Raw genomic sequence first — 25,611 nt, 5'->3', positions numbered from 1 at the left:
ATCAGTGGTTCAAAGCAAAGTGATTGTTAAATCATAATTGCACACAGGTTTTTCTGCTGTACTATAGACCTTTTTAGTGCCAACGTCACAATAACATTATGGCATTAGCTGGAGGCAAAACAAAGGAATAATTGGAGGCGGCCAATACAAACCAGCACAGAGTCCGCTACATACGGAACTAAAAATGTCATCTTGTTGTGTTGTTGAGTGTCAGAATCAGTGGAGTACAGGCTCCAATCTTAAATTTTATTGAATACCTGCTGCCATTGCCAGACAAAAAACCGATGACAGCTGTGGTTAAACGCAATAAAACGAGCAGACTAGACTGAAACGATCATCAAAAACGCTCGCGTTTGCAGCGCACACTTCATATCAGTTAAGGTTAAATAAACTATTGTCTTTTATTGCTATGGATTACGGTTTGGTTACGAGTCTAAAGATTTCTCATGCATGCCCACCTAATTAGAAATTGGGAAACAAGTTAACTAACGACCAGAGGTTAAACATAAAGGAAACCGTTTGTGTCATCTCACTTTCTACAGCTGCCATAAGTGCAATTGAGAGAGGGAACAGTGAAGGCTAATGTTATATGCTAGGTGTGTGTTCAAGTAGTTGCATTTGCTTACAGTTGCCACTGTGAGTACATACAGTAGTTATAGGCATCTAAAGATACTTTATGCCCTCAGTTTCTATTGACTATACACGCTCGGTTTCTCTATCTGGTGGGTGTGTCAGGCCACTCCTGTCAGATTGTCCATTGAGTGAGTGTGTACGAGTCAGCCAATCTGGTTCCTTCCATTAAAGTTAACATTTTCAAATAATAATCACAATCCCGGACAGTGAGTGACATTACATATTCAGTTAAAAAACAAGCAAACAAAACTGGCTAACTACCATTAGTGAAGCAATCAGGGAAATCTTTCTGCAAAGATCCGAAGCTCCGCCCATAAAAAAAGGCCATAATGTTTACTAACTGAAAAGGGGTCTGTGAAAATTTCATCTTTTTACCTGCATCTTTTCAAATCTGAAAGTTGAAGAGACCAAATGATGATAGCAGGTCATCGTCGTGGATGTTTTTCCCTGTCATTGCCATAGTTTAAATTTGAAGTACTTATCTCAAAGCATATGAATTTGACTGAATAACCGTATTCACAAATTTGATCCCAGGCTTTAATGTAATTTTAATTAAGATGGAAATTTTTACTGGAGAACATCGTATAGTGAGTGAGAAATTTGCCCTGAGGAAGAAGGAAAGTATTTTTTCCACTGGGCATGGAGACAGAAAGGCAGTGACATAACCGCAGACAAAGAGTCTCAGTGCTTTTCTTTGCTCATTGTCCTCAGGACGTACACAAATCGGGTGGCAAACAGTTTCTTGATGTCACCCTCCCTGTTCAGCCTATTGTTTTTGTCTCTCTCGGGCAGACATCGGCCAGCCAAGCTGAGATGACCCTCGGCTTCTACTGTGAGTATGCAGATGGAGCACTAGCAGCCAGTGAATGTCCAAAGCCCACCCCGTTTGTTATTGTTTTCATACGCCCTCAACCTGGTGTCCATCGTGGAAATGGACACAGGCTTTGTGGAGCAAGCCAAAGCTGCCTGAATTGAATTTAGTCCAGCTTTGGGACAGAGGGGTGGGCAATGTCCAGTGGCCCACTGTTGGGGAGTCAGTGACCCCATGGTTTTAGCGAGTAGAGCTTTGTGTTGACTGGCATAAATGATTGCACTTGTTAGGTTTTTTTTTGGAGGGGGTTGTGGGGGTGCAATCAGTGGAAACCATGGCTCATGTTCACAGGGTCATTTGAAGACTTGACTTGGAAAGTGCAATTGCCATGAGTTTTTTTTCAGGAACTTGAAATGGCATGTTTTCTTATTGACTTTTTATCTAAATATTGGAGGAGACTGCTGCAACCTGTCCCATTTATATGAAGCTGAGAGGTGCACTTAATTACAACATGGCTGCAATTTTTGGTTTATTTTTTGGCACACTTCACTGTGCTTTTAGGCATTGATAAAGCCTTTTTTACCAAGGACTGAACTGCTCCAGGAAAGCTCTTTGCATGCTGAAATAATCAAAATGATCACAGTTGAAAGTCAAATGGCTTTGTGTGCCATTGAGAAGGTGATTAGCTACACCTGATTGAGTTTACCAGTCATTTTTAGGAGTTTTATTTGAACCTTATAAGTTCCACTAATCAAAAACATTTTTCTCTGACATTTTGGTGTTATATCTTTTACTTGGATGTTATAAGTTGCACTGAGTAAATACAGCTGGATAAAACAAAAGCTGTGTTCATCTTCATTTCAGGCTGCAAAGCAACAAAATGTGATTATTTTAAAGGGGGTGATTCTCTTCTATACCCACTGTAACTGCATTGAATAGGTACTTTTATTGTGCCTTGGCATCTTTTTTTGAAGCCATTTGATTTGGATTAAAAATATATCAACATACATTTCTTATTTAAAGTAAATCCATTCCATTTCCATGACTGCAATGAATGGGTGCTTTTATAGCGTTCTTGCAAATGTTCTAAAGCTATTTTTTATTTTGTTTACAAAAAATAATTTATTATTATTTGAAAAAGCCAAATTTTTCCATATAACAGCAATAAATGGGCACTTTTATGGTGCTTTTGTATCCGCTTTGAAGCTTTAAAGCTCTGGTTCCCATTCATTTTAATTTAAACAAAACACCACAAGATTGAATGAAGCTTCAGCACTGTGAAGGTATAAAGTCATGTGGCCATTCATTAACATTAACCCTGCAGTGTTTTTAGTTTCTCTTATTGATTGCTTTGCATTGCATGTAACAAATTGAGCAAGCCTGGGCCTGACAGCTATATAGAAATGGCAGAATTGCTTTGTAATATCATTAGTAAGCCCCCACCATCAAATGAGTCGGGGAAAGCTCAGAGTGATGGATTCGGCTGCATTCCCAACATTACCTCAGCTGTCAGTCTCTCCGAGCTGCAAGTGTTTCACTTCAACTGCTCCGTCAACTGGAATGACTAGCAAATAAACAGGGGGTTGTTTTTCCTTCTGTGTTTCGAATGCCGAAAAATATATCTAGGAGCGGCATTTCTCTGGATATTGACAGTAACATATGCACCTATTTCGTTGGATTCCTTGGTTATTTGGAACAGGCTGTAAGGCAGTCAGATGAAGTTGTCATGGTGTTTACAGCATGCTCGGATGGATGTTGTTTATTTTTACAGTTTGTAAAAATAAAACCACTTTGCGGTCAGTGGAAGTGGCTGGAGGTGCTTCTTAAATGAGTGAGCTAATAAAAACTACTATTTCACCTGAAGTACATAAATATCTGCACTGATTCTGAAGATTTGCCAACTGTGCAACTGAGCCAGACTTGTTTAAGCATTAATCCAGAATTCCAGATCTGGAATGGCACCATTGACAGGCACCACAGTTATTCGGTTAAGCCATGAGGCCCAATGCATTCTGGACCGCATATTATATGACTGTATATACACAGAGAGCTGCTTTAGTCTATGACCAGCACATGTGCTGATTTCTGAGTGTAATGCAGTTTCATACTCCTTAACTCCCCTGACAGAAGAAAATGATTATGAACATTAACAATCACTTCTCACTCTTTTTAATCATTTAGAAAGGGTACTGGTTAAATCAGGTTACTGTCAATGAAGAGTAATAGTCTCTTTTTTTTTTTTCTCTAGAAAGAGATTCAGGGGATGAGCCAGTGTCACCATCCCAACATTGTGTCGTACTACACCTCGTTCGTGGTGAAGGATGAGCTGTGGTTGGTCATGAAGCTGCTCAGTGGTGGTAAGTCCCATCCACCTGTCCTTTATTTTTTTTATTTATTTATTTTAACTTATCCAAGCACTTCATTTTCATCTATGTCATTGGCTGTGTTCAAATGCTGAAAAATGCCATTCAGGGATAGGAAGGCATTAAGACATGTCAAATTCAATATTTATGTAGTATCTTGTCTTCTGAGAGGACTGAAGGAGCTTTGAAAGAAGTAAATAAACTCAAAAATGTTTCTGTTGAGAAAGACACAATGTTAATAACTTCAACAAAACAGGAAAAATCTAAAAAAAAAAAAAAAAAAAAAAAAAAAAAGTGTGTGTATATATATATATAATAATATAATATATATATATATATATATATAAATCTGCAGGAAAATGAGCAGTTCACCAACAACATACACTACAATTCAAAAGTTAATAAATCTGCAGGAAAATGAGCAGTTCACCAACAACATACACTACAATTCAAAAGTTTGGTGTCAATAAGATTTTTTTTAATAAGAAGTCTTTTTAGGATGACCAAGGCTGCATTTATTTAATAAAAAATACAATAAAAAACTGTGATATTTTGAAATGTTTTAAAATAACATCTTTATAATAATAATATTACTATTACTCTTACTCTTAATTCAAATTCATCAAACTTGATCAAATTAAAGTAATAAATTAAAGTAATTTTTTCCAAAAATACCTTACTGACCCCAAATTGAAGGGTATCTGAACAATACTTCATAACTTGGAGTGAATTAAAAAAAAACCATAAAGTGTAGTTCTTCTCTATTTATGTTAAAATAAGTCATTTTCTAAGATTTACTCTTTTAGTTTTTTACAATTTTATGTACTTGTTTACTTTTACTGTTTATTTGTTTAAAACACAGGAAGTAAAGTCAGTTGCAGAAATGCAAATGTTCAAATGTGAGATTCCATATTTGTCTATTATCATCGTTATTGCTGAATTCACAGCAGTCTTTTATTTAATATGCTGGACTTTGTGGAGTCACTTATTAAAAAAATCACCAAATATATATTTCTCCTAATTTTCACCATAGAAATGAATTTGTAATTAACTATGGTGACCAAGTGTTCCCCCACTATGAGAATTTTTTGCTGGCTGTATCCATATATATAGTCCTTTATCTTTCAAACACTGTTTGATTCTTTGAATTAGGGTTTGCCTAAATATATAAATGGTTTCTTTTGTTATAGAAATGCCTTTATGCATTTATATTTCAGTTTTGAGTACGAGCCTCTGATTAGGATCTGAAATGACCCGTTAGAATGATAATGGAGTCTGCCAGGGGCTTCCCTACTGAGTTAATCACAGACCGCTGTTAATTCCAGCAGATGCATTAGTGCTGTGGCAGCCTGAGACTCTCAGGATGCAGAATTTCTTAGGATAATATTGCATTATGACTGGCTGCTTCCAGGATAGATATCTTCTAACGATCATGTAGAGCAGCATGATTCATCAAAATAAAAACAAAATATGGCTATATGACTTTATGCAATTATCAAATCACAAAGTCTGTGATTTAATTAAATAAATGCACTAAAATTTATTTTAGTATTATGAGTAAGTTTAGTAATTTAATAAGTAAATTTTTAATTAATTTGAAAATGAAGGAAAACAGCCATAAATATTAATTTTGAAATCTAACAGTTGCAATTTAATATATTTATACTTGATTGTAATTTGATTGTACTACAAAATATTACAATAGTATATTTTTTATTTTATATAAATAAAAAATTACAAACAAGCACAGCAAACCTGGATTTTTTAAAGTTGGATTTTTTTTATATTTTTATTTTGAATTAATAATAATAATAATAAAAAATTACAAACAAGCACAGCAAACCTGGATTTTTTAAAGTTGGATTTTGAATCGTAATCAGTTTTTATCTGAAAAAAAATGCATAAGATATGGTTTCTCAAACTATGCAGCCGTTCATTCTATTCAGTCTGCCTTTTGAAGATTTCTCCTAAGACATGCACAGCATATCTTTCTTATGACGTTGTGCAAACAGATCGGAATTTGTCATCTCTTTTGCAGCTGTGAAGGTGCTGAGTGACTGTAAATAGTTTTATTTCAAAGGTTTAAACAGAATGTTCCTCATCTTGATTTCATTGCGTCCTGAATCTCCAGTAGTGCTCCTGTCTTCCCAGACCCCGCTGTGTAAAGCTGCTGCTGAGAGTTTGATGATATGTTTCAAGCCAGCGTGTTATGTTCAGTCCCAGACGCAGCCAAGTGCTGGACAGGGAGATTATAGTCTGGCTCGTGCTGACACTGACAGCCGGGGGATGCAGCCTTTCTTCCCCCGGTGCAGAGCTGAAATCACTCTGTCTGGATAATCGCTGTTCATTTTACGCCTGTCATCAGCTGTCGTGCCCTCCTCCTTCTGCTTCTGCCAGCTGAAGATGCCCAGGTGGAGCGCTGCCCATCTTAAATATGAAGGTAGGACACAAGTATCCGGGCGGCCGTCTCACAGCTGGACTCTTGGCGTCATGCCTGGCACACAGGGCACACCACGGCAGGCACCATCTTAAATAATAATGAATCTCTCATCAAGATGGGCAGGCGGCAAGTTTAAACGTAATAGATACACAACTGATTATAGAGATTTTTCAGCTTCTGTGTTTTTATTGTGTAAAAAAGGGATAGTTCAGCTAGAAGTGAAAATTGTCATCATTTACTCACCCTCATGTCATTTTAAACTTCTATGGCTAATTCAGGATTTCTTGATATTCACCCTTCCACAAGGACTAAAAAGATCCTAAATCAGAGCAAAAAGCAGCTGCCAGTCATGGCATTAAATGTTGCATACAAAACAAATATCTTCCTTACAAAAAAAATGAATATGTTCCTTGGTATGTTTTGTTTCCTAATACAAATATCTAAAATCCTTAAATCACAATATATTTATTTGAGATGCAGATTGAACGTGAAGTCTTCTGAGAATTTTTTTTATGCTCAATTTCTGTCAGTGGGTGTGAAAACTTGTTTTCCTGTTGAATTAAGTTGATTTTTCTGAGCCCATTTGCATATATTTGTTTTAATTATAAACTCGTTTAATTTTGATCAAGTTCTCAAAAAACAGGACTTTTTTTTGTCATTTTTGGTTCAAGGAAACAAATGCTAACTGGAATTTTTTGGAAAATGAATTATTGGAGTAATCTATTGGAGCTCTGTTACAAGTTGTATTTTCAAACTTTGAAGCGTTGCTAATGCAAAACATTTACATTTAGAGACAATACTGACGATGTGTTCCTTTGGATTTTCCTTACATTTCCTTTAAGCAGTCTTAAAAAGGCTTAACTTTACTTTCCTAAAACCTGCAGAAACCCTTTTTTTCTCCCTGCTGACAATTTACATTTTATAATGAACTGTCCTTTTGGTTTTGAAGGCAAAAATGTGTCAGTCCCCTTCAGTGAATGGTTAAAGAGTCGTGCTGCTCAAAGCCATCTGTTGGGTGGTGGCCTGAAGCTGTCCTTGAAATGTGACTTCTGTGTGTTTAACCATCCCATCTTGAGAGTGATGTGTGAGATATTCTCTTTGACAGCTGTTGGAAGTAATGACGTAAATAGGGATGTGATTTTGCATGAAGCTGCTTGGTGGCATTCCACAGTGTCAGCACAGGAAGTGCTTTTAGAAAAGAACTACAAAACAAATGATCTAAATATCTCACATTTTTTCACTTTACTAGCTTTAGAAAACCAGTACTTAACATTTCCTCCACTTTTTAGTATACTCTATACTATCCTGTACCATTAAGATAAAAGGGCTTTAAAATGAAATTTAAAAAAGAATACCAGATTTCACACTTGCTTTATTTACTTGTAGCATTTACAGGAAGTCCAGAAAAAGGAAACTCAGCTTCTCAGCCTGGCCTGTTTGTTAGGTACAAAGGTATGTGAGATAGGAATACGATCAATATCTTCTCCGGCCTCTGAACAGCACTTGTGAGTAGAACTTTTGCAGCTAGATGGGTATTTTAACACTTCTTCTATGCTGCACTGGATATAAATAGGTCATTCTACAAACAGCTGCCTTTGTGTACATTAATAGAAACATTTTAAATAATAAAAGCTGTATCTGATGTTTAGACATTTTCTGAACCTCAGAAAAAAAAACCATTGAGATATATTCATCCTTTTGTATTTTAAAATGTATTCATTGTGCATACAAAGGCATCATGAAATGAATGCTTAAACACTTTATTTTGCCTAATATTTGAAATTTTACAAAAAAACATAACCACATACTAAAAGTTGAAGTAATTTTTCCTGTGATAATATTTGTGTGATAATATATTTTTTAAACATCAGCAAAATTCTAATAACTATTTTATTTATTTATTTTTGCATCGTTTTTTATTAAAATTTATTAAATTTATTTAAATTCATTTACACTCACACACTTTATTAATGTGATAGAATATCTAAAATATTACAGAAATTACTTGAAAAATTACCTATTCAAACTGTAAAAGGCACCTTTTTCATAGAAGGCGCTAAATGTCATCCATTCAGTAATAAAAGTAACGACTGTGTCTCACAGGCTACATTCACACTGTCACTTTTTGGGATTGGCAACCACATTTACTTACAGGTGTGAGTCTCGAAATGTCCCGTTCACAGAGCAACTTACAGTAGCATCTCAAATACTGTCTGTATGAACGTGCAATGGGAGTCAAGCCTGTATTCCTTACCAGTAACCATAGCAACAGTGACCAAAGTCAATTATCAAAGATGGTGACGTTCATAAAATTGAAAGTCTTATCACTTTCTGATATGAGAAATGTCCAGTCGAGCTGCAAATTCATCCATCAACCCTTCATTAACCAACAGAAGCTTTTACATTTGGGTGGAGTTTACGGGTGTGAGTTCAGTTACAAAATGCGGTTGTCACGCCTGTAAATAACCACACAGTGTGTGAACATAACTGTATTAAGGACTCAAATGCAGGACTGAGAACTGTATTCTGCTGCTGTGTGAACTTGGCCACAGGTTCAAGACGAAAAAGCCACTTATCAGATAAAGTTTTGTACTCTTGGATTTTAAGCATCATGTTTTGAAATATGGCATAGTGCCCATATTCACAGCCCACTGAGAGCCAACAAATGCTTCCTGTCTTCACTTTATTCCCTCTGCTCCTCCACCCTTATTTCTTGGAGTAATCTTTCCCTCACCATCGCCCTGTATGGCCTTGTGCCTTTTGGCCCAGTGGGCACTACATGGCATCATCCGACCCACACAAACTCACAACTGTTGGACAAAGATTCATTTTCTTTTCCTGTTGTGGAAGCATAATAAGAATTACAGAATGTGCATTGGGGAGATTTCCTGGTGATAGTTTTCCTCAAAGGGACGATCATAATAAGAATTTTGTGCATTGGGGAGATTTCCTGGTGAGTTTTATCAAAATGTGTTGTGCCACATAGAGAATATCAAGAATGCTTTTGAGCCACATGGAAAGGGTAGTTTGGCTCAAAGTGAATTAAGACATACATGAGGACCACTGGAATTTAATGGGAGTTTGGCACATGTGATTAGGACCTGAGAATGGGAAGCATTTGCACCTGAGCATGGGCATGGTATTTAATGAAATGGGAAGCATTTACAGTCATATCACAATCGCACCTGAGCATGGGCCTTCACATGATTGAGGCGTTCCAGGATGAGCAACATTTTTGGGATCTTACACGGGAAAAGTTTTTTTTGATGAGCCCAGTACATTCATAGTTAAATGATTTGTTCATTCAGAAAGGATTTTTTTGGGATTATTCGCCCTCGTTTCTCTTAAACTATATGATTTTCTTCAACAAGATGTTCAAGTTGTTTTTTTCCATACAATGAAAGTGAATGGTGACCAGAAGTCAAACTCCAAAAATGTCAAAAAAGTGATTCACTAAAGTTGTGCACTATATTTCAAAGTTGTTAAATGGCTTCAGAATGAAATATAGCTGTCAAATCATATATTCAGAAAGCTTTTATTGTGCTTTTTGTCATTTTTGTAGCATGACAACTCTTGGTCACCATTCACTTTCATTGTATGGAAAAGAGCAGCATGAACATTCTGCTAAATATCTGCTTTTGTGTTCCACAGAAGAAAGTCATATAGTTTGTAACAACGTGAGTAAATAATGACAGGATTTTTATCTTTTTGGGTGAACTATGTGTTTAAGTTAATATTAACCCTAGAGTTAAAGATATTGAGGGGAGTTGTAGGAAATTAGTACATTATTATCTCTCCTGACGCTAAGCATGTTTGCTGGTTTTACTCAACAGTCACACCCATCAGCCTCACACGGGTTTGTAAACTAACGTCATCAGTGTCATTAGCCCATTGCAGTCTCTCTCTCTCTCTCTCTCTCTCTCTCTCTCTCTCTTAATCTAGGTCGTAGCCATCGCTGAAATTTGATGTGCTGTTCGCTCAGTCAGCAGTGCGTTGGCTTCATGCCACACACATGCCCGCACATACACGCTTTCACGGCCTTGTTTTTCTTTCATTCGAATGCTCACTTCTATTTTTATATGAAACAGCCTTTAGGACTTGGAGGTCGTTGATGCCCTTTTTAATCCATGGAAGAAGAATGAGCTGTTGAAAGAAGAAAAAAATAAACCAAAATAAGAAAACACATGAGCCCTTTTTCTGTTTCTTGGAATCACTTTTACCATGAACTAGGGTGTGGGTGTGATAAACTACCTTGATTTCCTAGGCAATGATCTCTCAGTTTTTCCTGGTGAGTCATGCGGCTCAATATTTCAAGGGCTGTACAAAACTGTATATCTGTATTTTTCACCCTTTTGACCATATTCAGTGCATGTATTTTTGTATTTGCTATGAAATGGTTTAAAAGGTGGTTGCTATTTGAACTACTAATGCAGTTAAAACAGTAATATTGTGAAATATTATTACAATTTAAAATACCTTTTCTATTTTAATATATTGGAAAATGTAATTGAATCCTGTGATGCAAAGCTGAATTTTCAGCAGCCAGTCTTCAGTGTCTCATGATCCTTCTGAAATCACTGTGACTCTGTCCCTCAAACACACTGGCCAGCCGCCTGCTCTGCTGACGGCACGCTGCTTGACCTCTTCTCCCTTCCGAGGGTTTAAAGTTTCGTTTTCGGCGTCAGTGAAGAGAGCCCTGTGATGCCACCACAGTTAACTTTATCAGAACTCTGGGAATTCATAATTCAATTTCTCAGAATTTCATTTCAGAGAGTTTTGATTACTCAAGCTAAGTGGGATAACATTTTATTTGCTATGTTTACTCCAACTTTTCACATGGAAATATTTTACATATACAACTCTAGGGCAGTTGCATGAACAGACCGTCTTTGTCTTACTGATCTCTCAGGCCATTCAGAGCGTTCCCTGACACATTGGCCATCTTCCAAGCTCGAAATATGGCCTAACTGGTTAATAAAGTTGCTGATGGAACATTCTCCTCATGGATTCTTGAATATGCCTTAATTAAATGTCATGGGAAAAATAAGGATTGACAGATTGTTTTCCTACTGTACAGTTGCTTTGGTGTCCTTAGGGTTAAAACAGTATTGGTTTGTTGGGTGTCATTTAAACAAATTAACTTGTGTCTATATATAAACAAAACTAAAAGACTGTTTTTAAAGACAACAAAGGGGAAGCAGTCAGAGCCATTTTTTGTAGATTATGAAATTTGTCTTACCTTCTGAAAAACTTGCGAGCCAGTCACACAAGCATGAAGCTCATTGGTCTTTGATGTTTTAAGTCTGCCATGAAATGCCCTAGAATGCATCATGTGACCGTCGCAGATGCTCTTCTAGTGTTTGCACTTGTAATACTAATCAGGGTATAACATTATGTCTACTTACAGCTCCCCATGTTGTCTTTGTTGCAGGCTCTGTGTTGGATGTTATAAAGCACATCATTTCAAAAGGGGAACACAAGAACGGTGTACTGGATGAACCCAGTATAGCTACTGTGCTGAAAGAAGTCCTTCAGGGTCTTGAGTACCTTCACAAAAATGGACAGATCCACAGGTAATACACTTTTGGAAAAGTTTTGGAACACTTGACCTTGTCATTATTTACTTGTTGTTCTAAACCCGTATGATTTCTGTTTAACACAAAAGGAGAATTCAGAAGAATATTCACACCGCTCCATTTTTAATAGTGACCACATCTTTGAAACTCCAACAATGACAAACAAAAACTTTGTTACAATAATTATATCAGTGGAGAACTTATTCGTTGAGAAGAAATGGCTTGAAACAGCGATTAATTAACAAATCGGACTCCTACCTAGACTCAGACTATGAATGAACTTGTACTCGAACTTGACGCTCGGGTAGACTTGTACTCGAACTCAGACACTCGGGTAGACTTGTACTCGAATGATGATGTGAAGATATTACGTATAGTACCACAAACAAAGTTTAAACTTACCAGTGAGAAACGTCCTGATTAAGTCGTGCTTGTAATGGAGTTTCCGATTGAGCGACTGCATTGGTATCATTCTTTGACTCGAACTCGAATTGATAAGGTAAAATCGATGCCATTTTTGTAAGCTTATATATGCATATTTGTTTACAAGTAGTCCTCTGGATCAAAAGGATGATCCAGAGGTTAATGGATGTTTCATTTCTGACTCATATTGTATATGGAAAGACCAATCACAACAGACTTGACCAGCTGACCAATCAGAGCAGAGTAGGCTTATGGAAGAGAGGGGTTTACAGACCTCAAGCCCAGAACTGCTTCATACGAATCGTTTTGAAATCATTGAAAAATGATTCTAATATTAAATGTATATTCTGATAAAATGATTGTTTTCTGATCTAAGATGCATTTAAACCTGTTGTAGGGTACTCCAACACAATATTAGGACACTTTAAAATACCAGATGACATGCTCTTTAAAAAATGTACGTAACAACATAACATTAAAATAACAAGACATTAATAAACATCTCCCACTCAAACTCAGTTAGTTAAGGATTTGGACTCGACTCTGACCCAACATTGGTTCTTAATCAGTCAAATTACTTGGGTGTTTCGGTCACAGCTTACACGATGAGAAAGATTTTCATGGAATAATGTCTTGAATTTTGGCCTGTTTTTCATGCAAAGCGCATTGTATGATTCACGCATCGTATGATTCAGAAGACTTGGAATATAGTTCAAGATTTTACATGGACTGCTTATATTATACTTTATGGTGCTGTACAGACTTTTGTTAAATGTAAAAGATCTGTGTGGGAAAAATAAATCTTAAGTGTACTACAGAAAAACAAACAGCATGCAGGTTTGAAATGAGAGTGCGTAACTATCCCTTTAAGAGTGGACTGGTTTCAACACAAAGGAGGTTTGTAGGATGCCTGTGGACAGAGACTCCATTTAAATCAGCTTAATCTCAGATGATAAATGATGGAATTAATTAATTACATTTCAGAATCAACATCTGTTTGAGTTTCCAATGGAAATCCATGGAAAAACTGAGTGAGCCATCCAGTCTAATTTGTACCCTTCAGTCTTTTATCATTAAATCTATAAATCAAACAAATCTCAGTTGATGTAGGCCGAGCGAATACGACCGATTCATTGGCAGTCTTTTAGTAAGCTCATCAAAGATTCCTTTGCTAGTTTATCGGAGACATTCATCTTCAGACGTCAATGCTGTCTTTGCGGTGATGACTCACTGATGGTTCATTTAAATCATAGGTCTGTTTTTCCTCTCTCTATCTTTCCCTTTTTATGTTAATTGCTTTCTTCTCATATCCCTTGTTCCCTCTACACACGCATGGGCCTGTTAAATCAGACAGTGTAAATAATTCACAGGCTTTTAGTCTGGTTAAGTACCCATGACTTGCAAGCTCGACTCTGAATCTCAATGAAAGAAAGCTTTTCTTTTTGTTCTCTGCTGCACCGCCAAGTTTTTGACTTATTAGAAGCTTTTGAGTGTTTTTTTTTAGATGTTTAAAAAAAAATTACCAGCAAATTTAGTTATGTTAAATGTAATCTGAATTATATGAGAGAAAGGTGAAGAGAGGGGTTGTTCACATGTGCAGCAAGGAGGGAGTGGCACATTATCCTCTACATCGCTCGAGGATGCAATTAGACACTATGCCTTAAGGCTGGCATGAAGTCAGCTGTCAGAAGGGAGTGAAGCAGCAAAATTCTTCATCATCCTCACCATCCTGCGAAGTCCAGCAGATGGGCGTAAAAATCATCGTCCATCTACTCTCTTCTTTGTGGATTCTCATCGAGTCTTTCACTCTCGCCCCAGTTTAAGAACAGTCTGTTTGTCAATATAAAGCTTTGAGCTCGTCTCTGCTCTGGTGTGATTGGACTCAAATGGACTCTTTGGGTCTGTCCTCACACTGAGACTCTCTTTGTAATGAGTGTCAGCTGGGGAAACCAGAACATGTTGTCATAGCTCTCACAGAGGGTGACATCATTGCTCGGGGTGTAAATGATCTGTATCGCTTAGATCTCAGGAACCCGTTCTGACATTCTCCAGATAGTACCATCTGTGTTTTATATGGTGGTGATGTAGTTGCATTCTGGAAAGCTTTTAAATACCTGATCCGTGTATACTTACATACACTTATCAGAGTCCTTTCAGTCTAACTTGGAGACTTGAGAGATCTACTCATATTGAGGGTGTTTCTTCAGTTAGGGGTGCTTTTGACTGTCTTGACTTGAAGAAAATAATATTTTTAATAAATATATTTGTTTAATTAAACATAATAGGTAGATCAACTTACAACTATGGGTAATTTATGATTTTATAAATACAATGCGTATAGAAAAGAATCAACCCCTCTAAAATAATCATATTTTGTTGCTTCGCAGCCTGAAATGAAGACGGACAGTTTTTGTTTTATCCAGCTGTATTTACTCAGTGCAACTTATAACATTCAAGTGAAAGATATAAGACCAATGTCACAAAAAAAAATAAAAATAAAAACTAGAATTACTAAGTTGGAGAAAGGATCACCTCCTTGTGTCAGTATTTTGTTGAACCACCTTTTGCTTTAATTACAGCCTTCAGTCTGTTTGGGATTTATCTCTACTAACGTTGCACATCTACTTGCCCACTCTTCTTTGCAGAACTGGGCAAGTTCAGTTTAATTTGATAGTGAGTGTTTTGGACTGCAGTCTTCAAGTCATTCCACAGATTTTCAATGAGGTTTAAGTCTGGGCTCAGACTGGGCCATGTAACGACATTGACCTTTTTCTCCTTCAACCACTGTGTGCTCCGTTTTGCGGTGCGCTTCGGGTCATTGTCATGTTGGAAGGTAAACCTTCTTCCCGTTGACAACTTTCTTGCAGAGGGCAGCAGATTTTCCTCAAGAATTTGACAGGATTTTGTCCCATCCATTTTTCCTTCTTTTCTGACAAGTGTTCCAGTCCCTGCTGCAGAGAAACAGCCCACAACAGGATCTTACCACCTCCATGCTTTACTGTAGGAAGGCTATTATTTGGATGGTGAGCTGTTTTGGTGTTGAGGCCAAATAATTTGTCTCATCTGCCTCAGAATCTTCAAGGTGTGTTTTGGCAAAGCTCAGTCGTGACTGCATGTGGCCTTTCTTGAGGGTTTTGTTTTTCTTGCAACCGTCCTTTACAAGCAACATTTGTGGAGAATTTGTGATATTGTTGTCACATGCACACAGTCATAAATTCCTGCAACTCTTGGTCGGCTCTCTGAGCAGTTTCCTCCTGACTCTTTCATTCAGTTTGGAGAGACGTCCTGATCCAGGGAGGATCTGTGTTGTACCAAATACCTTCCACTTCTCAATAATAGACTTCACTGTGTTTCTAGGCATTGATAAAGCCTTTAAAAAATATTTGTATCCATCTCCTGACTTCTGCCTGTCCACCAATTTATCCTGGAGATCTTTTGACAGTGCCTTGCCACCTATAGTTGATTGTTTGCTTCAGTTGCACTACCAAGGAATGAAATGCTCCAGGAAAGCTCTTTTCATGCTGAACTGATCAAAATAACCACATCTGAAAGTCAAATGGTTTGTGTGCCACTGAGAAGGTGATTAGCTACACATGATTGAGTTTACAAGTTGTTTTTAGGACGGATTTATCCTTTTTGATCTGATATGCGAACTGATTCTGGTTCTTATTTATTTAAGAATTTTTTTCTGGCATTTTATTTATTTTTTAATTATCTTTCACTTGGATGTTTTAACTTTCACTGAGTAAATACAGCTGGATAAAACAAAAACTGTCCGTCTTCATTTGAGGCTGCAAAGCAATAAAATGTGATTATTTTAAACGGGTGTGATTCTTTTCTATACCTACTGTATATGTGTGTTTGTGTGTATATATTATACACACACACACACACACACACACACACACACACTCTTATGATGTAAGTGTTTCTTCAACTATGGACACTTTTTACTGTTTTGATGTCAAATAATGTTGAATACATTATTAATAAATATTTTGTATATATATAATTAATTAATAATAATATATATACATATTACATTCACTATTTTTACAATGTGTATGTATAATATATATATATATGTGTGTGTGTGTGTGTGTGTGTGTGTGTGTGTGTGTGTGTATACACACACACACACGCACACATTTTAATAATAGTGAAAATAAATTATGGCGGTTTTGTGAACCTTCATCTAAAAATCTCTTCAACCTCTGGAACATACAAGTCTGTGTGTATAACTATTCTGTCATTCACACACAGATCGATCACATGTGCATCCCTCTGCAATTTATTCTTGAATATTTATATGTTTTCCAAATCAGAAATGTTCTCTCCTCTCGTAGCCTTGTCTAAGAAATATTTAAGCGATTATCAGTCATGCTCACGGACAGCAGGAGTGTTACCAACCAATCTAATCGTCTCCAAACACCTCCAAATGCACTCGAGTTTGGAGTGGACATGTTAATGTGTTTTGATTTGCCCAGCAGGAGTGAACAACTGGGGCCTCTCAGAATATGTTGGTGTGTGTGTCTGTGTGGACTTACTGCAGAAAGGTTGCAATTATGGTTTTGCACCCCTGAAGCGCATAATTGGATATCGTCATGGCAAGAGAATGTGACTGTTATGATAACAGAAACAAAGTCTTCTCATTATGTTCAAAAGTTAATTTACTTTACTGTCTGTCAGCGGCTTCAGTTTAGTTCATATCTCTGCTGCCCCCAGCTGGACTGTAAAATATAATGCAAGAAGTGGGAATTACACTTACATTTTAAAAGGCTCTTGACATAGTATTTGTATTGTAATTAATAATTAATGTAATAATATATTAAAGTGAATAACCTGTTAATGTGAGCTGACTTTAATCACCTACAGTAGAGTAAAACGTGACTTCTTTCTGGTTGAACCCTCCTTCAGTAGCTCTTTATTATACTTCATTTATCATATTCATGTTACTGTCACGTGAAACTGTTTTTGTCTGCCAGTGTTCAGGAAACCTGTGTATAAACGTCATTTCGGTGCAGAAATTAGTGTCAGTACAGACACCCATCTGAGTGATCTGTATTTTTTCACAGCTGTTTGTGTGTCTAAAGACAGACTCCCTGTGTTTGTCTGCAGGGATCTTAAAGCTGGAAACATCCTGCTGGGGGAGGACGGATCAGTGCAAATCGCAGGTACCAACTTTACTTTCACTTTAACTGCACTTACTTTGTGCTTGATGGGATACTCCACCCCAAAATGAAAATTTTGTCATTAATCACATACCCCCATGTTGTTCCAAAACCGTAAAGCTCCGTTCGTCTTCAGAACACAATTTAAGATATTTTGGATGGAAACCAGGAGGTTTGAGACTGTCCCATAGACTGCCAAATAAATAACAGTCTCAAGGTCCATAAAAGGTATGAAAGTCGTCATCAGAATACTCCATCTGCTATCAGACATGCAATCTGGGTTATATGAAGCGACGGGAACACTTTTTGTAAGCGAAGAAAACAAAAATAACGTATTCACTCAATAATTCCTTTGTCAACGGTCTCCTGTGTGTCTCTCCATATCACCGTATACTCTTCTGTATCATCCGTGCCACAAGGATGCGCTGGTTCTATGTGTATTTACCTTTGATTTGAAATAAAACAGCACATCCTTTTGGCGCGGATGACACATAATATCTTAAATTGTGTTCCGAAGACGAAAGGAGATTTACGGGTTTGGAACGACAGGTGGGTAAGTGATTAATGGCAAATTTTTCATTTTGGGGTGGAGTATCCCTTTAACAGTTAAATATGCCCATTATAATCCAGATAATCCAAAAAGCACAAACATACTGTACTGCTGTGATATTAAAAGAGATCTTTTTTTTTTTTTCTTGCTGAAGAGAGTGCAATTTTCTTGCCTGACATTTTCAATTCTTGTTGTTTAAAAATTTTGGGGCGGTAATATATTAAAATATTTTTGAAAGAAGGAAAAGGATTAAAAATACAAACAGTGATATTGTAAAATATTATTACAATTTAAAATAGCTGATTTAATATATTGTAAAATGTAATTTATTCCTGTGATGGAATAAATCTTCAGTCTTCAGTGTCACATGATCCTTCAGAAATCATCCTCATATAAAAAAAAGCTCAATCGCTTAATATTTTTAATAAAACCATAAAAAACATAATCAATATTCTCAGAATAATAAAAAAAATAAAAAAGTTAAAAAGAACAGCTTTTATTTAAAATATACATCTTTTGTAACATTATAAATGTCTTTACTATAACTTCTAATCAATTTAATGCACACAATTACTAAATAAAAGTATTAATTCCTTTATATATGTAATAAAAACATCCTGACCTCAGACATTTGAACATTAGTTTTTACATCTGAATATTAAAGCGTAACAAATTTTTCTATATGTAGTTTTTTACAGATTGCAGTTTCCTTATTTTAAACATACTATTCCTAACTAATTTATTTTAAGTGCAGTGTTTAAGTGCCTTTTGTTGCTTTCTGAATTGCCATACTGAATTTTATGTTGTATGCAATGGCAGTAAAGCATGTTACTTATTATTTAGATTTTGATAAGTGATTTATTTATTTTTTTCTGTTTAGATTTCGGTGTAAGTGCCTTCTTAGCCACTGGTGGTGACATGACTCGAAACAAAGTGCGGAAGACGTTTGTGGGAACGCCATGTTGGATGGCTCCAGAAGTGATGGAGCAGGCAAGTATTTCCACCCAACAACCGCTGCTCATTTAAAGCCATACAACTGAGATAGAAGCATTTTCATTTATTTTCAAACTGTTGGATCTCACTGTACATGGACTGAATTACATGGACAATTAAAGCTCTTATTTTGTCCTTTGAAAGTCTAAAGATTTCAGTGTGGTGTAAAATAGCCAGTAACTGCTGGCATATGGATGCATCTCTCGTGGTAAACAAACTGTGACTGTTTGTGTGCAGGTGAAAGGTTACGACTTCAAAGCAGACATCTGGAGTTTTGGGATCACAGCCATCGAGCTGGCCACAGGCGCCGCTCCTTACCATAAATACCCTCCTATGAAGGTGAGGAAAGAGCAGGAGATACAGTCCCATATGAGCTCTAATGAATCTTACAGCTGTTTCAAGACAGTCATGCATCACTCTTAATGAGAAACATGTTGGTTTGCAGGTGTTGATGTTGACCCTGCAGAATGATCCGCCTTGTCTTGAGACTGGAATCACAGACAAGGAGATGGTGAAGAAATATGGAAAGTCCTTGAGGAAGATGATCTCGTTGTGTTTGCAGAGGGACCCAGAGAAAAGGTGCTGAGCAGAGCAGCAATGATCTTGTTAGGTCATGTGAGGAAAATACACTACTGTTCAAAGTTTTGGGGTCGGTCAGATTTTTCAAATGTTTTTTGTCCCTTATGCTCACCAAGGCTGCATTTATTTGATAAGAAATAGAGTAAAACTGTAATATATTGAAATGTTATTACAATTTAAAATAACTGTTTTAATATATTTAAATGTTTATTTTATTTCTCTGATTTTTCAGCATTGTTACCCTAGTCTTCAGTGTCACCTGATCCTTCAGAAATTATCCTAATATGTTGATTTACTGCTCAAGAAACTTTCTTATAATGATCAATATTAAAAACTATTGTGCTGCTTATTTTTTTTTTTTTTTTTGGGGGGGGGGGGGGGGGGTATGAATAGACATCTTTTTTAACATTATAAGTGTCTTTACTGTCACTTTTGATCAATTCAATGCACTATAAATAAAATAAATAAATTAAATATTAAAAAAAATTAAAAATTTAAAAAAAAATTACTGACCACAAACTTTGGAACAAAAAAAAAAAAAAAAATCACAAATAATCTATTCATCTATTATATGATTTTAACCATATATATATATATAATATTCTAAAAGTGCCCTTTTTCTGTGTAAAATTTTTCAAATATTTTATTCGGCTATTATATGATTTTAACCATTTTCTAAAAGCGCCCTTTTTCTGTGTAAAATTTTTGAAAGAGGAAAAAGTTGTATTTTTTATTTTTATTTACTGTTAATGCTGATATTGCCTTATAACACTAAATTACAGCAAATATATTTCAATAGTGTTTGCTTTTTAGGCCGACATCATCAGAACTCTTAAAACATAAATTCTTCACGAAAGCCAAGGTAAGAATCTTACTTACAAGACTTTTTTTAAATTGTTCCATGTTATTCTGTCATCATTTATTCACCTTCATGTTTTTGAAAAATCTGTATGTCATTCTTTCTTCTGTGTAACATTAAAGATGTATTTTTAATACAACAACAATTATTAATATGCCATTGTCATACTCGAAAACAGGACAAAAAAACGAAAACACACTCAAAATGTAATCCATACTGTATTTCTTCTGAATCCATACAGTGTTTTCACACTATATTTGAATCCAAATGCAGAGGTGTAAATTGAAAAGATCAGTGAATACAAACTTAAATTTTGTTTTAGTGATTAACAGTTTTATTGATTCATAGGCAAATTTCAGAATATAATACAGTAACTCTGAATCAACATTTTACCCCATTATCAAACTAGTCCCCAACTACAGCTTTAAGGTCACAACTTGACTATAATTAAATACAATTAAAACATCCTTCAGTATATAATGATGAGAAAACTAAATAAATACGCTGAAATAAAATGAATATTTTAAATCCCATCTTATAACACATCACATTTACACTGTCTCTATCAGCATATTTCTCACACATAGCTATTTCCAAATAGATTAAGTACTTAAGGACTGTCTGCTTATAAGGCATTTTTCAAATGCAGCCACTCTAGCTAGTTCTGTTACCCATTCCTGAAAGAAATGGACGTCCTCTGACTTCCAGCTTCTGAGAATTATTTGTCTGCCAATCATTAAACTGGTTTGGACCCAGGATTGAATGTGTTTGTCTCTTATTTGAACTCTGTAATAGCAAGATTGAAGGCAAGGCAGACTGCTCAATCTTAAACCAAGGGGAGCTTGCTCTGGGGGAAGTGACCAATGAGCCAGGTGTCTAAGACTAAAAGCATAAGAATAGTACAATACATTAGGCAGGTAGTTAGTAACTAACAGAGATCGCTTAACGTTCCAAATGGTGAGTACGTTTTTATTGAAAATTGAGCAGTTTTTGTGTGTGTATAAATACCCCTATGTTCCCACTTGTATATGAATCCCAAACGACTTCACTCCAGCATTTCTATCATTACTGGGCCGTCATGTCTGCGTCTAAACAAAAGCAGGGATAGGCACCCCAGCATCCGGATCTCTTCTACTGCCTGATAAACTCTTTGTCAAATGGTTTTCCCTGTCTACAGTTTGAATCAACTGGAGTTGAATCTGAGTGTCAGCCCATGTTATAATTCAGCCATAATTGTGGTTATTACCATCATTTAGAAAAATATTTATCTTTGTGTTCCATTTTGTTTGGCAGAATAATGAATTCCTGCAGGAGAAATTATTACAGAAAACACCTACAATTACAGAGAGAGCGAGAAAGGTGAGGGAAATTTAATATGATGTTTTATTAGGTGTTATTTCTATTGTTTTATGATGTTGTCATTTTTGAATTGTTCATTTTAATTTACTCTTTTTATTCTACATAATGGATAAAGATAACTTTATATATAGTGTGTGTTTGCGTGTAGGTTCGGCGAGTTCCTGGCTCCAGTGGGAGACTTCATAAAACAGAAGATGGACAGTGGGAATGGAGTGATGATGAACTGGATGAGGAGAGCGAGGAGGGTAGAGCTGCTGTTGCTGCCTTACGGGTAACACACACACACACACACACACACACACAAGTATAATTTCAGACCGTTGCTGAAGACATCATTTTGAGAGTTCCAGCACCAGTGGTTTGCACTCTTTGTGTGTGGTGTTTGTAATGCTGTTGGCTGTTATGGCACCTCTCATCCCTGGGCTCTGTGTTTTGTGTTTGCCGCTAAAGGAGCAGCAGTCCAAGTCGACAAGGCGACAAGTCCGTTTCTCTCAGCCTCTTGAGCTGCCCCCACCCAGGGTTGTTCAGTTTTCCCGCTGATACAAATGGCTCTGCTTAACAAGGAAGCACACTCATCAGACACAACATTAGGACATGCCAGAACTGGACGTGCTAGATAATGAGAAAAAAAAATAATTGTTTAGAGAGCATAATATATCTCCTAATATTCTTGATATCCAGCTTCAAAGACTAAAACAATAAAGATACTGGTGTTCAGGTTGGTTAAGGATGAATGTTGAGCTGTCACCTGTCTGTGATGATCTGTTTCTCTGCATAACTATGCAAGAAATAATCATGTACAGTATAAAATCATTTAGATCGCTTAATGTGATAACTTTTGCTCAATATCCTCTGCTTATTATGAACCTATAGCTTATATGTGCTACATAATTACCTACTTACCCAGCTTTTGAAGCTTAACCACATACTCTAATCTCAATGATGTTTAAACTGTGGTAAAGCAAAAATAGTGTAACCAAACCCTTGCTAGGAAAAACAGAGAGACCGACTTAATAGTGATGACATGTGCTTCCTGGATGCCATCTGTATAGTGTGTTTTTATTTATAACTTTGACATACTGACCAAATCAATGATCTCTGATAACCATCCAGATTCTGTTTAACAGCCTCATAATGAGACTTCTGTTGGTTTAGGCACTAACATTGAATATGGTCACTTCTGGTCACTACATGATCTTTGTATTCCAGTATAGAAATCACTATATCTATCTATCTATCTATCTATCTATCTATCTATCTATCTATCTATCTATCTATCTATCTATCTATCTATCTATCTATCTGTCTATGTATCTGTCTATCTGTCTATCTGTCTATCTATCCTTGCTGATTAAAAAATCTTACTGGTTTCAAAACAACAGTAGTGTAAGTCTAAGCAAACCTTAGATTAGGTGGCAGTTTTAATTGTGTCTGTTTGGGAATACACTGGATCTCTGATACTATTGAATAGAGTATGTTTTAGGCAGATATTGTGTCATTTGGTTGCGTATCTTAAAACAATCCAAGTAGTCCTTCAATTCTTGAAGGATATTTAACTAAAACTACAAAATACTTCAAAATAAAATACTCGTGAAGGACCTTAACTCCCTGCTTCATTCCTTACTACAGTGCTTTCAAATCCAAAGCTGAATTACAGTAACCCAAACCATTATATAGTATTACAAAAGACTTGAGCTTGACCTTTGACCTCTTATCTCTCTCACACAGTCACCAAGAATAATAGAAGGACTCACGAATACAGAGGTATGTAGACCATAGGGAACTATACTAATGAACTATTCGTATGATTCCTGCAGTATTTACTATGTATCATATAATGCATTTATATGATATAGTATGCATTAAATATGTAGATGACATATTGTATCTCTCAAAATATATGGGGCACACTGCAGAATACTGTATCCTGCTATGCAGTGCCTATTGTAAAAAGTAATAAAGCATTTTATTTGGAAAATCATGATTTTTTTTTTCCAAACAAAAAAAATATTCAAATAAAATTAATCTATACTAAAAATAGGCTACTATATTCTTTTTTTTTAGTAATGACCAAAGACCATATTTCAAAATTCTTTTTTTTTTAGTAATGACCAGAGTTTATATTTCACAGTTTTTTTTTATATTTATAACATCATTTATAAAAGTTTGTGTGGGTCTATGCATGTATTTGTAGATATTCCAGCCTTTCAGCAGTCACCTCCAGCCTGAACTACCTCAAGCTGCTGGCCAGGGCCCGGCCAACACTCAGCAAACTTCCCCAACTACAACCCCAACCCCAGCTGCGAACCCTGCGCAGGTAGATCACCAACAGCAAATCATAGTTCACACATTTTGACATCTCTATTCCAGTCAAAGCTGTTGTATCAAGCGTGAAGATAGGGAATTATGGCACCTCAGTTTGTACAGAGAGTCTGATCATCTGCCTCTGTCTGCAGGCCCCAGTTCCTGGAGCCGATGCCTCACCATCCCCGATCAGTTTAGTATTAAGGTTAAGGTAAGATGTGTTTGTGTGTGTGTTTTTTTTTTTTTTTTTACATTGATCCAGTGTTAACAGTACATGACTTTTATTTCTCCTTCTGTCCTATAGAAACTTGAAAAAGGAACTAAATGACATACGATTTGAGTTCATGCCTGGCAGAGGTAAGAGCGTAAAGATGTGGCTAATGGTCAACAATAAATCAAGCAATAATTACGCTTGAATAAGTCTGCACAATACGCTCTTAAAGGGATACTCACTGTCAGGCCATCCCAGGTGTACTTTCTTTCTTCTATGGAACACAAACTGAGATTTTTAGAAAAATAATTATTTTCTGCAAGTGAATGGGTCCCTCAAAGATGACACTTGAAAAAAACATGCTAAACAAACACTATGGTAATCCACTTTTATGGGTGGAGTATCCCTTTAATGCAGATGTATTCCTTAAGTGTTCATGACTCTTTAGAAAAACCACTCAATATTGTGGCTGACAGTTGTCACATTTGTCAATCTCAATCAGTTTGATTAACACACTTGGGCAGTTCTATTGTTTAACAAATCAATTTAAAGGGATACTCCACCCCTAAATGAAAATTTTGTCATTAATCACTTACCCCCATGTCTTTCCCCACCCATAAAAGCTTTGTTCGTCTTCGTTACTGTTGAATCACTGATGGCAGATGGACTATTCTGACGATGTTTTTCATACTTGTCTGGACCTTGAAAGTGTTATTTACTTGGCAGTCAATGGGACAGTCACAAGACTTCTGGATTTCATCCAAAATATCTTAAATTGTGTTCCGAAGACGAACGAAGCTTTTACAGGTTTGGAACGACATGGGGTTAAGTGATTAATGGCAAAATTTTCATTTTGGGGTGGAGTAACCCTTTAACACCCTTTTAGAATCAATTCCTCTTTATCTCCAGCAAAGGCCAAAGCAAAGCAAGAGTACTTTTTTTTTTTACCCCATCAGATGTCAAAGAGCACCAACTCTGTGCATCTGCATGTTGTCTGTGCCGTGTTGTGAAATTTCAAGACTCCCGAAAGAAAACATTTAGTGTCATGTGCATTTAGCTGGCTCCACGGGAGATGTCCATTTCTGGCGGCCTGATGTAGTGCATGAGAACACGCCTGCATTCTGCTCTCTGAACTGAAAGGAGCATGTCATGTGCAGCTGATCAGTTATTAAGTTGTCAGCCTCATTCTGGAAGATCTACAAGCTTGTCAGTTCAAATATACAGGAGGTTGTAATTTGCCAGACTGAGAGTTTATTGGTCTAAGCAAGTCATTTTAAAGTAGAGTTAATGCATCGCATACATTTTCTTTTTCTGTAGACACAGCAGATGGGGTTTCTCA

The 25,611-nt window shown here is 36.3% G+C and overlaps 1 protein-coding gene across 1 annotated transcript in view; it reads left to right on the top strand.

Moving 5' to 3' along the window:
* LOC109054038 (serine/threonine-protein kinase OSR1-like) overlaps positions 1-25,611 on the top strand; it is a 43,289-nt gene that overhangs the window by 16,629 nt on the left and 1,049 nt on the right. Inside the window, exons 3-16 of the mRNA XM_042714302.1 lie at positions 3,693-3,801; positions 11,679-11,820; positions 17,365-17,420; positions 18,848-18,957; positions 19,198-19,299; positions 19,406-19,539; positions 20,353-20,401; positions 21,692-21,757; positions 21,906-22,028; positions 23,486-23,521; positions 23,952-24,074; positions 24,214-24,272; positions 24,366-24,418; positions 25,590-25,611. The exon at positions 25,590-25,611 is cut by the window's right edge and continues 47 nt beyond it. Of these exons, the coding sequence (XP_042570236.1) occupies positions 3,693-3,801; positions 11,679-11,820; positions 17,365-17,420; positions 18,848-18,957; positions 19,198-19,299; positions 19,406-19,539; positions 20,353-20,401; positions 21,692-21,757; positions 21,906-22,028; positions 23,486-23,521; positions 23,952-24,074; positions 24,214-24,272; positions 24,366-24,418; positions 25,590-25,611 (1,184 nt within the window). The remainder of the gene's footprint in view (positions 1-3,692; positions 3,802-11,678; positions 11,821-17,364; positions 17,421-18,847; positions 18,958-19,197; positions 19,300-19,405; positions 19,540-20,352; positions 20,402-21,691; positions 21,758-21,905; positions 22,029-23,485; positions 23,522-23,951; positions 24,075-24,213; positions 24,273-24,365; positions 24,419-25,589) is intronic.

This window comes from Cyprinus carpio, chromosome A24, assembly GCF_018340385.1.
Source record: "Cyprinus carpio isolate SPL01 chromosome A24, ASM1834038v1, whole genome shotgun sequence".
In the NCBI taxonomy this organism is placed as follows: domain Eukaryota; kingdom Metazoa; phylum Chordata; class Actinopteri; order Cypriniformes; family Cyprinidae; genus Cyprinus; species Cyprinus carpio.
This window is presented reverse-complemented; position numbering and strand designations above follow the sequence as displayed.